Raw genomic sequence first — 15,519 nt, forward strand, 5'->3', positions numbered from 1 at the left:
CCTGAAGTTCCAACAGTCCCACAAGCACAGTGAGTTTTCCACAGTAACAGATAACTCAGGTGAATTCTGTTCCATTCTCATAATTATCTTTTCTTAAGACAGCCTCTGTGCAATCTGCAAGTGGCATTTTAGACAGACCTGTGCCTGCCCTGTCTTCACTGCAGCCTATGAGGTTGCACAGGTACAAACACCTCCCAGAACTGTAACAGAAGCTGCAAGTGGTGCATGGCTGAGCCTCACCTGAAGCATTTTACTTTCCTTTATCACCCAGCTCCAGAGCAATTTCCCAGTAGAAAGGTTTTGATCAGATACAGATGGATTATCAAAGTCCGGAGCAAATCACAAATTCCTGTTACAGAAAACCTTTTGGTGGCCACATGAGCCAGAGCAGCACAGCACACTGAGATTACAGTGCAGCAACAAAGAGAACAATGAAAATTTTCCATCTCTCTGCAAAGGGCTGACAATGGACTTGGTACTGCAAATGACATAGGCAGACAGTGTCTCTGACGTTGGTGACAGCAGCAGTGACACCAGGAATGCAGGAACTGAACTAAACTCACAGCTCTTATCAGATGCTGCTAGCAGGACAGCAGCCAGCGCTCCAGAGCGGGTTTGCACACCGGATGGGGCCTCTGCCCCAGCCCCACCCTGCAGGACTCATGAACAGAAAGCAGAGCTAATCCTGCTCAGGAGCAGGCACAGTCCTGCTGACAGGGGCCTGACAGGCACCCCTCTCACTGTGCTTCTTGCCCATCCCAGGAGAGAGAATCTTATTTGTTCAGGCACGTTTAGTCAACCCATATACAGTGTACAAATCAAGATAATTCCCAAAATATGTGTTTCTAGAAGTGCACTGGGGAGGGAGGGTTTCAGCAGAAAGCCCTATACAGTGTCTAGGGCTTCTCCTACCTCCTGGGAGGTGCAGAGCACACTGGTGATCTGCTCTTAGTGTCAGTTGGCACCGTGAGTCACAGCTGCTGGCCTGCTTTCTAACTGCTCACATAGCACTATTTGTTTCCTGTTACACAAAGCCTCGTGTCAGACTAGAAGAAAATTACCAGAAAAAGATAAATAGCCATATGATCACTCACTGTAAAACAGTGCTGCCAGGGTATCTATAATTTTCACTGAAGTTAGGAAAACAAGAGTAAAAAGGGGCAGGCCCTCCCTTTACAACAGGTAACAAGTATAAATGTAAGGAATTTTTTTAAATACTGAATTTCAGTACAAATGCAAGAAGTGCTCATGCATACAGAAATCATGATCTGGCACTATGACTGCAAAGTGAATATTTTCCATGTTTCCCCGTGGAGCAGGAAGATGCATACACACTGTTGCCTTCTGTCAAAGAGCTGGGCAGCTAGGACAGCCCAGGAAGAGAAAGAGGAAAGAAAACCATGCTGTAACTTTAAAAATATTAATGGTTTCCTTATTGTAGTATAGTCTCTTGTACAGCATGAGAAGAAGGCTGCTTTTCCTGATCTCTTCTCACAACAAAGTAATCCACAAAATTCTGGAGTTGGTGAAACAGTTTTGCTCAAAGCAAAGAAAATGTTATTAAAAAATGAAGGGCCTTGGAGCATGTGCTATGCAAGGCATAGTGTTTGTTCAACACCCTTTCCCCCTATCAATGTAAAAAAAAGATGATGTATTAGGTTAGGATTTTTCAATTTTTTTTCCTCTTTCAGGGAATTTTCTCCCATTTGTTGCCTAAGAGATAATAGATGATACTTAAGAGAGACAAAGACGTAGCCATGGAGGAAGGGAAAGGGTGCAGCTCGCTGCAGTCTGTTAATTCAGGGGCTTTCTCTTTGGAAGTGAAGAAATGCCACAAGATTTTGGTTGGGGGATGAGGGGCTGATCTCAGCATCTCACTCGCTGTTGGGTTTGGAGGGGAGATGCTGCTGCTGCTGCTGCTGCAGGGAGAATTCGCTGCCACCGTGGAATTCTGTCCTTCACTGGTTCTCCTTACTGTGGGTGAGCCTCTGCTCGTCAGAGCAGCCATGGGACAGGGACCTTGTTAACACCCAACCTCCTGGGAAGGACCCTCACCATCTACTCAGGTGCCTCAGGGGAAAACTCCTCACTCCAAGGGAGCGTCTCTGAGCTGCCTTCAGGAGCCCGGCTGCCACTGCACAGCCCCGGCCATTTTCTGCCACTGCTTCGGGTTTTTTGCTACACTTTAGCCCAAAACCCAGCACCCACTGGGACACCCCACTCCTGCCACCACTTGGGACTTAGTGCTACACTTCAGTTCATTGCCCCTGGAGGCCTGAAGGCCTCTGCCGTTCCAGCCACTGCCCCGAGGTTCCTGCTGCAGCCATTCCGCCTCCACACAGCACCGGGCCCAGCTGCCCCTGCAGGGTTGTGAGGGAAGCCCCTTTTCCCTCTCTCCCACCATCCCCCAGGGGCAGAGTGGAAGCCGAGCCTGCAGCACAGCGCCCCCTGCAGGCGGGGGGAATCATCGCCCCTGCCCAGCCGGGAGCCACCAGTGCCCCTGCTGGCTGTGACTGGAACAGCCGAGAATATATATATATATATATACACATATATATATATACATATATATATACACACACATATATATATGTATGTATGTATATATATATATATGTATATATTTGTATATATATACCTTCTAGTAAAGAACTGTATTCTTTTTCTCATCTCTTTGCCTGAAAGCCCCATAATTTCAAAGTTATAATGACTCAGAGGGAAGGGGATCATATTTTTCATTCTGAGGGATACTCCTGCCTTCCTTGGCAGACTCCTGTCTTTCAAATGAAGGCAGGTGTCATGTTCAAAACTGCTTATCTGGACTTTTTCAAAAGGGTGATCTAATTTTTCCTTCTGAAACAACACTTTTCTTCAACATGCTACCAACACCATGATCGTGATATGGCAGGCAAGAGAAATTCCTTACCATGCTTATTGCTGCAGATGTAGAATCCTAATCGCAGATCACAAACCATAGCATAAAATGCTGGAAGGACATAAGCCAATATTTTTTTCTTCAGCCTGAATGCAAAAGTGCACCTTTGCATGCAAAAATGGGTACTTCCCCTTCTTCCACCTGTCCTTGAACAGTTAATTTAACCATGCAAAAAAAAAAAAAAAGACACTATCATTCCATTGGGGTGGGACCAAGCTTCAGAAAAATGAAATGTACTCTCCGAGACTTAACAAAAAAAGTTATGCAACTTGCAGCTTGAAGGGTGAAAAAATTCCACAGAGTGGCAGAGGGAGAGCTGTCATATCACATGCACTGAGTATGTAGCTGTGATATGACAGATCTTCTAAACCTGCTGTCATCAAGAAAAATTCCTGACAGACAACAGTCCAGATCTGGGCAGGAAGACAGCCTTTTTTTTTTTAGGAAGAAGGACTGTGCAGGTTAAAAAAAAAAAAAAAGGTCACATTGATAATCAGGGTTCATATTTGGAATCAGTACAGGCTAATCTCAAGACTGAGTATTGCATCTTCCCCATATAACTTTTATAAATGCAGAAATGAGAAGCATTTACTGATTGCTGTATTAATTTAACACCTGATCTAGTTCCATAGGATTGGTAGACCCTTTCCTTTATTAATGGTATTTTTTTAAATGTCCAGATTCCATCCTAGTCAGCAGCTTTTACATCCTTGTGAAAAAGTAATCTTTTCAAAAATATGATCTTTTAAGAACCATGAAGTAGTTTTTGTTTTATCCAAAAATCAATCGACAAGCAATCAAAAAAAAAAAAAAAAAAAAAAGCCTGGCCCAGCAGGAACACTGTACCAAGAACAGCAGCCAAGAATACAGGACAGTTTTTTTTTTCCTCTGAGCCTTAATTATAATTCTCACTGCATCTTTCTCTTGCTGGAAGAAGCCAACCCTCTTCATTTGCCTCTACCTCAGAACTGGAATAAGGCAGCACAAAGCAGGAGGTGTTGTGTCTTCAAAACATGAGTTAGCAACACACTCTATTTAGCCTACCCCTGGTATTCAACCTACAGCTCCTGGCAACCCAGCTTACAAAGGTACTCCACCACAGTTGCTCTGCATTCTGTGATACAAAAACAAGAGAAATCCCTTGCAACCACAACAGGGGAGCCAAGAGAATCCCTCAAATTTCTTATTCATAAGCCTTGATCCAGTAGGAGAGCTGCCCATTGATACAGCACAGGGAAACAAAGATTTCTTATGGCTGCAGTGCTTTGAGCACTGCACATGTACATCTCTGCAGACAAGTGTTGTACATGAAAACAGGCCCTTTGTCACCACACAAACAATCATGGATCCAGTACAAATTGGGAAGCACAACTTGCATCTTCCTGGCTTGTAATGCACAGAACTCCCTGCACAGACCTTCACTGGCAGGTGCTGTGAGCAGCCTGTGCCCCAGCACTCTCCAGAGAGTAGCTACACGCAGGTACATTGCTCTCTGCTCAGGTTTCAAACTCTCCTGTCACTCATGGCATCTGTGTCCTGCTAGAACAGGCTCCAGGCCAAGCTGCATGTCCAGCATTTCTCACAGGATCTGCCAGCAGGGTGGCTGAGGAATGAGGAGGGGACACGGCTTGCCAAGGGCACAGAGGGACAAAGTGTGGGGCTGTGTGGCTGCCTTTGCAGATACCTTCTGGTCTGCCTTTTTTCCTCTCCCACATGGGAAAACCCAACATAGGATAATTTTTGTGCTTGTTTTCCAAAATACAAAGCAGCTGCCAAATTCATACCACAAAGTCATTCAGAATTAAGAGTTCCACAAGTTCCCTTCATCATACTGCTGCCAGTCCCATGCCAGCCATGCCACAGAGCTGGTGTGGGACATAGATAGTTGTGCCCATTGCCTGGGCCTCAGGTGTTCCCCAACACTCTCCCTGCCTGTGGGGCTCCATCTGTGAGCTCTGGCACAGAGAGACCCCTGATCTCTGCAGCTCTCTGGGTACTCTCAAAGATAAATACCATTTCCCCTTCTGGGGTCTTACCACCACCACCTCATCACATCAGCACAATGCAACCCACTCTTTAGGACATAATGGCTGGCATATATCAGAAGATGGGGGAATATCAAGTATCACTGCAAATAGCCTACAGCACAGTGTGTGGAGCCAGGTGGGAATGGCAAGTTATTGGCTCCAGCTGGGTGCTGGTCCCAGGCTTGCACCCAGCTGAGCCTGCACAAGTTCCTCTGCACAGTGTCACCCAGTGCTCCAAGAAGAGGGATGAACTCTGGTGACATGCTGTAGTAACACTACAGACCCAGATCATGTCCAGCATAGACTCCTGCTGCCAGTTCCTCCTCAGAAACAGAAGTGCAAATGAGGCAGAGGAATCTCAATGGCTCTGGGGAATCCAGCTGTCAAGGCCAACAGGGCCACAGTGGCTGGCTGTGGAGCACAGCACCAAGAGCCTGAAGTTAGCCTTGGAGGCAATACAGCTGTGTCTGTGCAGAGCTGCATCTGAGTGGGGCTCCTGAGAACAGCCCAAGATACCCAAAAGTAGGTCTTGAAGGAGCTGAGCTGGATGCATGCACCCAGGACACACAATCCACCATTCTTACCAAAAGCCCACAGCTGAAAGCAAGCTGCCAGCATGCAGCTGTTCTCACTAACTCATTACTCTAGTTTCAGATATGCTGCCTCTTAGTGGAGATCTCAACAAAACACTGATAACCCCAAAGCACTTGAGGAAATACACAACTAACATGGTGCATGAGAGACGTATAAACTGCTCATGAAGTTGGTAGAAATCTGATTTACAGTGTGGGAACCTAGTTGTCAACTGAAATGGGAAGGAATTATTGCAGAATGACTCTGAAGAGCAAGACAGACTGGGTAGCCTGGGAATTTCCATTCCATTCAGCAGGGAATGTCCATGCAGCACTTACTGTGCCAAGAGCATGAGTCAGCTGCAGCCCCCACTGTTGCCCAGTAAATCCATGCCCAATTCTTGAGTCTGTATGAGACCATGCCTCCCTCCCCACCCCAAATTTCATTATTTATATTAAAACAAAAAAGAGGCTGAGAAGGAAGGGGAAGTGGCACCGGAAGGGGAAGTGGCTCATTTAGGCTCCTAAATCAAAATAGGAATAAACAGAACATTGGAAATTCCTGCCCTCAGTCTTGGTACTTTCTGGATCCTGAGACCAAAACTCAATTTACATTTTCTGGGTGTAGGCAACTGTGCTCTAGTTTTGGATTGAAAAGATCCATGATGTATTGATAAGAAGTTGGCTTCAGAGAAGTTATTTCACATGCTGAGCTTCTCAGTTACATAAAAGATGGCTGTGCTACTGAATTGAAGGCATGTGTGTTAAAGAGTGCTGATGGCCACAGCTATGGACTGGACTGGAGACTGAAATCTCAACAGCAGTGGAGTGGAGACCAGCACTGTGCTGGCTTGACATTAGTTTAATTCCTTATATAATTTTTTTTCTCTTGGTGTTGGAATTACTTTGAAAACCAGTATTCTCAAATACATTTTTGTGGTACCAAATAGCACAGAGGTGGCTTACCTGGACAATTAGTCTATTTTCTTTATCGGGCAGAATTCGGTACGTATAAACACAATTCCGGTACCTGGAACAGACCACAGGTGATATGGTTAGACCATGTCCAGAAGGGAATCCCACTATGGCATCCCTCCCTGTGAGAAAAGACATTGGAAAATCCTGAGACGTATAGATTGCTTCATGCACAAGGGTTTTAAACCATTTCTCTTTCTTACTTTCTTTTCCTGGAGCCTGCAGACTAACACAAACCTGAAGTGTTCCTGGTCACTGAAACAGGAACATCTGCTTGCAGATGTCACTGCAGAAAGTGATATCAGCATTAGCTCAGAGGGAATTATTCCACTTTCTTCTGGCCGGAAAGACAGAAAACACCAAGTGGCTCTCGCTGTCAGTAGAGCAAGCATCTCAGGAAGAAATGAAAAAGCAGAAATCCGAAAGGCAAAGGCTAAAATCAACAATAAATTAGTAAACTGAAGGGCTAGTGCATTGACTTGTACTGGATAAAGCAAATAATATGTTTCAGCTAAATCACAGTACAACATCTAATTGCCAGGCACATTTTTATCCACATATCCTAAACAAGAGTTTAAATGAAAACCCATCTCACCATCCCGGTGTGGATGCACACTGTACATGTGCATCTAGGGCACATGTGCATGTAGGGCACCCACAACAAATACTTTGTCCCAGTTAAATTCAATTAGATTCTTATTTGATGGGAGATGGAGGAGTCTTGTGTTCAGTGGAGGGTCACATCAATGCACAGGAGCCCAAGGGAAGCCTGAACAGCGCTGTAAGTTTGACCTCCCTTAGCAGGTGCTAAGCTTTGTGTGGTTCACCCAAGAAGTATTGACTAGACAATATATTTTTACCTTTCTCACAACAAAAGATTGATCAAATCTTTTAAGTTATCTGCAAAGAACTTAAAAGATACAATATCGCTTTGAGCCACCAAAAGGTGCAGGTTCAAACCCTTCCTTCTCAAAAGAAAGAATAGAATCCACACTCAGATCTTCCTTGGTTGTAACAGAAACATGCACTGTCTGTGGAATTGTCACAAAATGTGGGCTGAGGTCATCCCCCCAGCTGGGGAGATCAGGCAAATCAATAAACATCCTAATCTCTCTTAGAGTTGTGATGTGAATTTATTCATCATATGCCTTTCAAAATCATTCCACACAGGAGAGAGGAGGATGCCAGGATTTCAGGCAGCCTTATATAAGGAGTCACAAAGAGACATTGGAAATGAAAATAAATTCCTCGTAGATCATAGCTGAGTTTTTCTAGCATGTCTGGAGGACATGTAGTGTGTCTTTTGACAGCATTAATGCAAAGGACGCAGAAGAATTCAAGCTGTTTCTAGAGCTCATTTCACAGGCATCTATTTATTCACATATCTGGTACAGAGCTGGAAGTCACAGACATGATCCTCAACTGTAGGACAGCTACAGCGCTGCTAATTCCACCAATAACAGGGCAATCAGTGCCAGGTGAGGATATGAGCCAAGGAAGGGCATGGGGTTTGTTTTCATGTGTCAATACAGCCCTCTTACACCATTTTCTCCTGCTGATATTCAAATAGAGCTAAGCAGAATTATTCATGCAGCAGAGACAATTTGTGTGCGCGGAGATTATGAAACTGAGAAATGAAGCAGCCCAATGGCTCTTGCTCACAAGAGGACTCTCATGTGGCCTTCACAGAAAGTGGCCCATTACACAGACAGTTCAAGGCTGCTCTCATAAAGCTTGTAAAGAGGTTTAGGCTGAGAACCAGTAAAATCAGTATAAGAACAATGAAAGAAGGGCAGTTGGGTGAGACAAGAGAAGGGAGGAACACTCCTAGGATCAGAGGAGGAATCCTCCTTGCCAGTCCCCTAACTTAGTGCATGTGGATGGAGAAGACCGGGATTCTGACTCCATTTTTACCCTTAGGCTTCCTGTCCTCAGCATCTTGACTGTCAAGTTATGTGTTCCCAGCTGCCACCACATTTTAAGTCCTCCCTAACAGCTGGGTTGAGTTCAGAATTGCTCAGCCATTGTTCAGACTGTCCATGTAGAAGGTAAATAAAACATCAGCCTCCAGTACTTGTACTTGTCATCTCCCTGTCCTCTCAACCAACCAGAGGAGGTAACAGTGTGACAAGGCAGGCATTTTCTCCTTCCTCTCCTGCTAAATGTTTTTATGTACATGATAATGTGCATATTGGGAGTGTCTGGAGCACTGAACAGGGCTGCTGTTCTAGGCCTGGTGCCATGTACCAAGTGCACCATGAGAGAGGCACAGCATTGGAAAGGTCATCTCACAGGCAGGGTCCTCCTTAGAGGAGTCCTAAAGCTGCAGCTGGTCCTTGAGAGTTGCCTCTAGAAGTGTTGTTAGTCATGCAGCCATTCATGGAGGAACTGCCAACAGAAGATCCCCTGGAGGAATGGTACCAGTTTAGGTGCAGGGAACACCAAGTGGGCTCTTTTGGATTTCAGGATTCAGGCATTCCCCTCCAGGTGAGTAAAAGACCCCATTTCTTGTCAATAGACTGACAGATCAAATGATTTAGGCACAGAGAAAGGAGGAGGAAAAAGGCTTTGTTTCTTGCCTTTTATGGGGCAGTGTGACCAGAGTAGGGGACAGCTGTGCAGGGGGAGGAGCATTTCCCAGCCTTTCACTCTCTAAATGCTGCTGCTATAACTTTCAGAAAAGGAGGCAAGGCACTCTGAAAAGACTCTCTAAATACACCGCCCCTACTTGTCTATATTTATACAAACCCTGTTTTTCTAAAACTGCTCTTCAATGAAATCATTATTTCATTCTATTATATTATAATAATAAATGCTTTTGCTGGATCTTGACTGATCTGCCCAGTAAATATTAGAGCTTTGTAGAATATGACATTTCTTTTTCAGAGCAAATTTCATATTTTTTCATTTTCCTTATGTATACACAGTTGACACCTGCTCCTTTTCAACATAATTCTCTTTTGTGGAAACAATTTGCAGTCAGCTTTTCAATTCCCCACTCTCCCATTCTTTGTCTCCAGCCCTTCTATTTTTTAAACGAAGTAACTGAAGAGCTCAAACTTCAAACACCTCCCAGTCAATAGCACAGTTGAAACTGATACATCTCTGAGGAAGTTATCAGCTTTAGCAAAGGTGCCCATTTTGTGGGGATGACATTCAGAGGGAAAGACTTTTTCACCACCTCTCCACAAATTAACTGCAAGCCAGCATAAGCTGAAAGCTTATGTCAGATCATTTGACAGCAGTCTGTGATGTTTCCCAGGCTGTAATTAATGCCAGCCCTTCACACCTCTGATCCAGCTGCTCTTGGCTGGCAAGGCTGGGTTCTCCCCAGTTCTTTAATCAAGCCGTTCATATTAGCTACCTCAGAATGGATTTAAGAATATAACCTTTGGCTCCCGGTTCAGAAAATCATGGTCATTATATTGTTTCTATTTCCTGATCCCATGTCTCTCAAGTCAAAAAAGGCTTTCAAAGCTGGCTGCATAAACATTTACAATGGAAAAACTTATGCAAATGCGTGTTAGTAGGCCTTTTTGCAGCACCTTCCCTTTCTATAATCCCCACCATCGCTTGGTGAAAATATTTTGTGTACATACTGGTTTAGAAGTCGAATCAATGGGGTAATACTAAAATCACTCAATGGAAGCAACAGTCTGTTCTGGTAAATTGTTCTCTGACTGACCACTCCGGCCCCCTGTTACAGGATTTTCTCTCCTCCTTCCTGCTAGTACTGGCTATTCATCTGCAGCTGCCCTTCTTTCTTTGCTCCCTTCAGAAAGACAAAACTCTTCCCTGTGTTGTTTCAATCACCTTATCAGGAAGGCACCAAGGCTCTCTGTGCCTTGTGAAGATACCCACTCCCCAGCCATGACTCCCTGGCAATCCAACACCTATGCCCACAGGGCAGTTACCCAGCCCCATGGCACTCAGCAGCCGACAGTGCTGTCACAGAATCTGACCTCAGAGACAAGCAGTTAGCCCCGAGTTATAAACAGCAGCACCACCTTCACCACTACAAGAAATACACTTTCAGACAGAAAATGAGAAACCTGCTTGTAACGTTTGTAATATAATGTGGGGTAAAGATTAAATTAGTTTCATCAATCTGCTGCAAAATGGCAGCAAAGAGGATCTGATAGGGTCACACAAGGGCTCTCTTGATCTCTGCTTATGTCTGATCTCTCTGTAAGACAAAGTTAAATGTCTCAGATTTTACCCTTGACTTCAGTCTCCTCTCACCCCTGCTCTCCTGCCTCCAGGAAAAAAAACCTGCCTCTCACAAACCCAGGGCAGGAGGCCTTGCTCTCTTGTTGCTGACCTAACCCAGAATGATGGGATCAGGGCTACCAGCACTTCTCTCCCTATTCCCCACATGAAACGTTTACCCCAAGAGCCACATTAATGATGCAGGTGGAATCACTGCTGTGCTGGGTATGCTCTGCACAGCTCCAGGAGCTATTTCAAGCCTTTTGCTGAATGCAACACAGTACAAGCAGGGAGCTTGAACATACACTGAACCAGAGCAAGAAAAGTGCCTGGAAGGTCCCAGGCTCAGGACTGGGGTCACTAAAGATAAATATTTGACCCAAGTTGTTAAGACTCTCCAGAAGAGGTTATTTTCTCTCAAAGCACAGCAGCAGTGCCTTTGACCATTCTCTCCTTTTGAATCAGGGGCAAGAGCAGCGTGAGCATTACAGTAGTACATAAACTAAGGGTTTATTCAGCCTGGCTCCTAACCCTTCCCCACCCCATGGCCCAGTCTGGTGAAACCAGCGGTGCTCTGGGGAAGGCTGCACATTCCCAGTGAGTACAGCACCTGTTTGCCTCTGTGCTGAGGAGGAGGCAGGAGTGACCCCTGGCCAGCAGGGATAGCAGTGTGGGCGAGGGCGCGGTGATCGCTGTACTTACAGCACGCAGAGTGCATATGCTGAAGCAATTGACTCACTGGCCCGCACAAGGAAGCTGCCGTCCTTGCCTACTTTGGAGAGCAGGTCTTCAGCTCTGGAGCGAGTGATGTTGCCGTGGTACCAGCACTGATCCATCGCTGGAGCTGGAGGAAACCTGAATGCCAACACAGGAGCTGCCAGAGCTGCCTGTGTGTCTGTGTGTAACGATCAGCCAGCTTCGGCTCACCAGCTTCCTGTTTCAATAGCACAGAGAGGGAAAGGAAACTCAGCCACGGACAACTTCCTCAACTCAAACAGCTCAGAGAGTGAGTGTGACATATCCCTGCAGCCCCCACTCTCCCTCTTCATGCTGCTGCTGAAGTGACTAGCAAGCCCACGTTCCCTGCCTTTCCCTCCTGCTTTGTGTCCAAAAGTCTCAGCTGGTGATCTCTTCTGCTCCCTCACAGATTCAGTCCCCCAGGCTTTGGTGGCCTGCCGTCCAATTTACGATCTCCTGCCAGATCCTTTGAGTTTTCATCTTTTTCCTGTCTCTCTGTCCTACCCACTACAGGTCTCCATGGGGAACAAATAAGTCTCTGATCAGAAACACACTGTGCATTAGGATACATAGCACTGACTACCCCATTCCTTCCTGTTGAACTAGGCGTGAGGAAGGAACTTCAAAGAATTGAAAAAATAAAATAACTACTGCATGTCTCCATGCATAGAAGCAGACAGAAAGGCTGACTTGTGCTGGGGATTTTTGACCAAAGCTCCCTGTCAGCTACTGTGAGATGGATTCAAAGATCTTTCTTACTCTAAATCCCCAAAGGTGGGATAGAGCAAAGCTGTGTCTGCAACCTTCGTCAGAGAGGGGAGAACTGGAGCTTTCACTTCCCTTTTCTTTGTGTGTACATCTGTCCCTCAGCTATGCTGTGTGGCATGCTTAGTGCTGCATCTCCAAGACATATTTGCAGCAATGCCAGAACATTCCTACAGGGGCACTGCCTGCATGACAATTTTGGTTGTCTATCCTGTACCTCCAACCACTCTGCTCTTTGCACATCCACATTTAAGCTATACCTGAAAGCAGCAGCTGAGCTGGGACTCAAAATCCAGAGGCAGAGGAAAGGTGCAAACCCTGCTAGCTCCATGCAAGCCTTGGTTCCCAGACCCAGGAGAAGTACTAGAACAGCAGTATCTGGACCATGCATGAAATACTATGCTGTACACTGCATGGAGAGCAAGGCAGGAGAGAACAGATTGTCAGTGCACAGGGGGAGGCTAAAATGTGTGGGTGTGTAAAGAGAGAGTGAACCAGCATAACCCAGCATCCATCCCTGTAAGCCTTCTTGCTGCTTTCAGCTTTGCAGAGGCTTGGTCTGCAGTGTCCAGCTTAACCTCTGCAGTAAGATGAAACTGTGGGCAGCAGCAGCCCAAAGCTGTGTGGCCAGAACAGGGCCCTGCTAGATGAGCAGAACTGCACCGTGCAGGGCTTCCTGTCCATGCTACGCAAGCACTGTCTGCACATGAAAATTAGCTTAGCTGAACCTGGCCTTCAGCTCCACTAACATCCACACAGGCCCATAGTAGACAAACTTCTATAGATTCGGGTGCCTAAATGGAGTCAGACACAGAATGCTATGTAGTAGATTTGCCAGTAGCTGTAAGCTGTGGAGTGGTTACAAACTTTATTCTCCCAACCAGAATGAGAGTCTGCATATGGCAAAGGCACCATACAGCTACTCTGACAGCCCTGCCTGGCCACAGTGCACTGCTAACCTCACCTGCATCAAATCCTTGGGATTTCTGGTACCTCCAGAAGCTTCTCTGGAGCACAGCTATGGCAGGAAGCAGAACAGCTCTGAATGTCAACCACCGCTTGACCTCACAGTGCTCTCCATGCGACAGACATGTGTCTGGATGCAGAGTGGACAGAGCTGCTCTCAACATCAATTTTGATAAAATGAAACTGTTTGGAGAGCTTATCCTGATCTTCTGCAAATTAACACCAGGTAACAGGTACAAGCCCTCATTAGACATATGAGACTAATCAGCTGCATACTTAGCTCCTATCCACCCCACCTCCAACATAGATTTTTAGCAATCTGCTGCTATTTCCTTCAAATCCCGTGTCCAGGCACACACTAGTCCTTGACTAGTGGAGACAAAAACAAAGGGAAAGCATCCAAGTACAAATTATAATTGTGACAATTGAATGGGCAGGCTGGTTTCTGTGAGTATTTCTTGGTCCTAAGAAAGCACAGTACAGCTTCAGTGGCTCAAAAGGTAAATCCCAATCCCCCAATATAAACAGCTCTATGATCCCTAATGGCTTGTTAGCTTGGAATAATATGTTATCTCCAAGACACTATAATAGACACTTTATCTGAACTATTTTGCTATAGATGAACAGGTAGTACTGTAGCAGATGGGTGTCCATGCACCAGCCTCTCCAGAACCAGTAAATAAATACTGTCTGTGGCATCATTCAAGATGTACAGTGGTCATCCAACCCCTCCTCCCCAGTTATATTTAGCCTGTGCACTGCATCAGCATGGGATCTGCCAGGCTTGGCCAGATAGAAACTTAAGTTTGCATTTCCATGTCACAAAACTAAAGTATTCCATAGTACTTGATGAGGAGGTTAAGCCTATAGGGCAGCAGTTAGCTTTGCAGAAATCTAAATATACCATTCCCTAATTAGGCATCAGTGACAGGCTGTTGACCACAAAGGTTATTTAGACTCTGTCCTACATCTAAAAAGCATATGAGTAATACTCAAAAAGTACTGGCTACCTGAGCCACTCTGCTACTCCAGCCCAGCATGTTACTGACCTGCTGCTTGGGAAAAGCTTGACAAGTTACCAGTTACCTGTGAAGGTCACGAAATCCCTTCACTCCCTTGGCATCCATAGCACCTAGGTGCCCTGAAACAAATCTCCATAGTGAGGAAAGGCAGGGCCTTTTTTCCCAACACCCATGAAAGCTGTCAGTAGTAAAAGGCAAGGGTAGGAGCACTGTGCAAGCAGAGACTGCTCACAGACCTGAGCAGTTACACTGCAAAGGATCCTATGGGACTTGGTAGTGTTCACCAAAGGGGATATGTTCTGAGAGACCTCCGAAAAGCAGGAATTCTTCCTCACCAAGTGGGTGAACAAACATATTTTCCTTGCAGTCATTGAACGTGTGCACACACGCAGGATACAGCACACAGGAAACAAGCACAGACTGGTTCACATGCAGAATTTTGTCCAGAGGCATGGGCAACACTTTCCTAGCTCCATCTGCTCTGATGTATCTTACATGGTAGCCATTTGTTTCTGGTCAGTCCCTTGTATAGTCATTGTATGATGCCTCTTTTCAAAACACACTCTACAGTAGTAGAATAGTGTCTCTCTCACCAAAACTAGAGCTGTTTCATTCAGAAATCAGCTGAAAATCTGTCTACATTGGAAAGCCTTCCAGCTTGAGTGTTTTAAGTTTCTCTGGCCTTGGTCAGTTCTCCTTCCTCTGACACTGATGCTTTTTTGCTGAAAGTGGAGCAATGTTATTTGTTTGACATAGTGCTTCATATGCCAATAATACTCTGTAAAAACAAGACATGGGGTTGTCAACAATAAGAGTAGTTGCTATGTGGATCATAGCTTGGCAGTTGTGTTAGAAAGACCAGCAAGCACTTTCCCTTCTGACTCTAAATTGGGAGCTCCCTCTGCAGACCTGTCCTGATCCTGCAGTTTCCATACAGGCAAAATGCCATTTTTGCCATTTGCTCTGTCCCCCAGGGTAGAAGGGTCCTGGTGTCCTCATTGACTCCTACTAACACTGCCCAGGGAGAGGGAGCAGCCAGAGCACACAAGGCTGTGGTTTTCTTACACATGGGAAACTGCACCTTCTCAATGCAGTGTAAGCAAAAGGGCAAGTAAGCCAGAAAACACAGCATGGGAAGTAAGGAGAAGGTTTAGTTAGGCAGAAGCCTCTGGGGTGCCTGGGAACTCAACAAGGTAGCCTCAAAAGCACTGAAGAAGTTGGCATGAATATCCCAAGAGCAAGGCATCACGTGGCCTTGCTGAAATAAGGAGACAGAAAGCCCTGGAAATTACAGGTGCCTGCATTCCTAC

At 45.6% G+C, this 15,519-nt stretch overlaps 1 protein-coding gene across 1 annotated transcript in view; it reads right to left on the reverse strand.

Moving 5' to 3' along the window:
• INPP5D (inositol polyphosphate-5-phosphatase D) overlaps window positions 1-11,880 on the reverse strand; it is a 49,843-nt gene extending 37,963 nt beyond the window's left edge. The window contains 2 exon segments of the mRNA XM_030227256.2: window positions 6,501-6,564; window positions 11,421-11,880. Coding sequence (XP_030083116.2) covers window positions 6,501-6,564; window positions 11,421-11,554 — 198 coding nt within the window. The 5' untranslated portion in view covers window positions 11,555-11,880.
• Between the last annotated feature and the right edge of the window lie 3,639 nt (window positions 11,881-15,519).

Source organism: Serinus canaria, chromosome 9, assembly GCF_022539315.1.
Source record: "Serinus canaria isolate serCan28SL12 chromosome 9, serCan2020, whole genome shotgun sequence".
NCBI lineage: Eukaryota > Metazoa > Chordata > Aves > Passeriformes > Fringillidae > Serinus > Serinus canaria.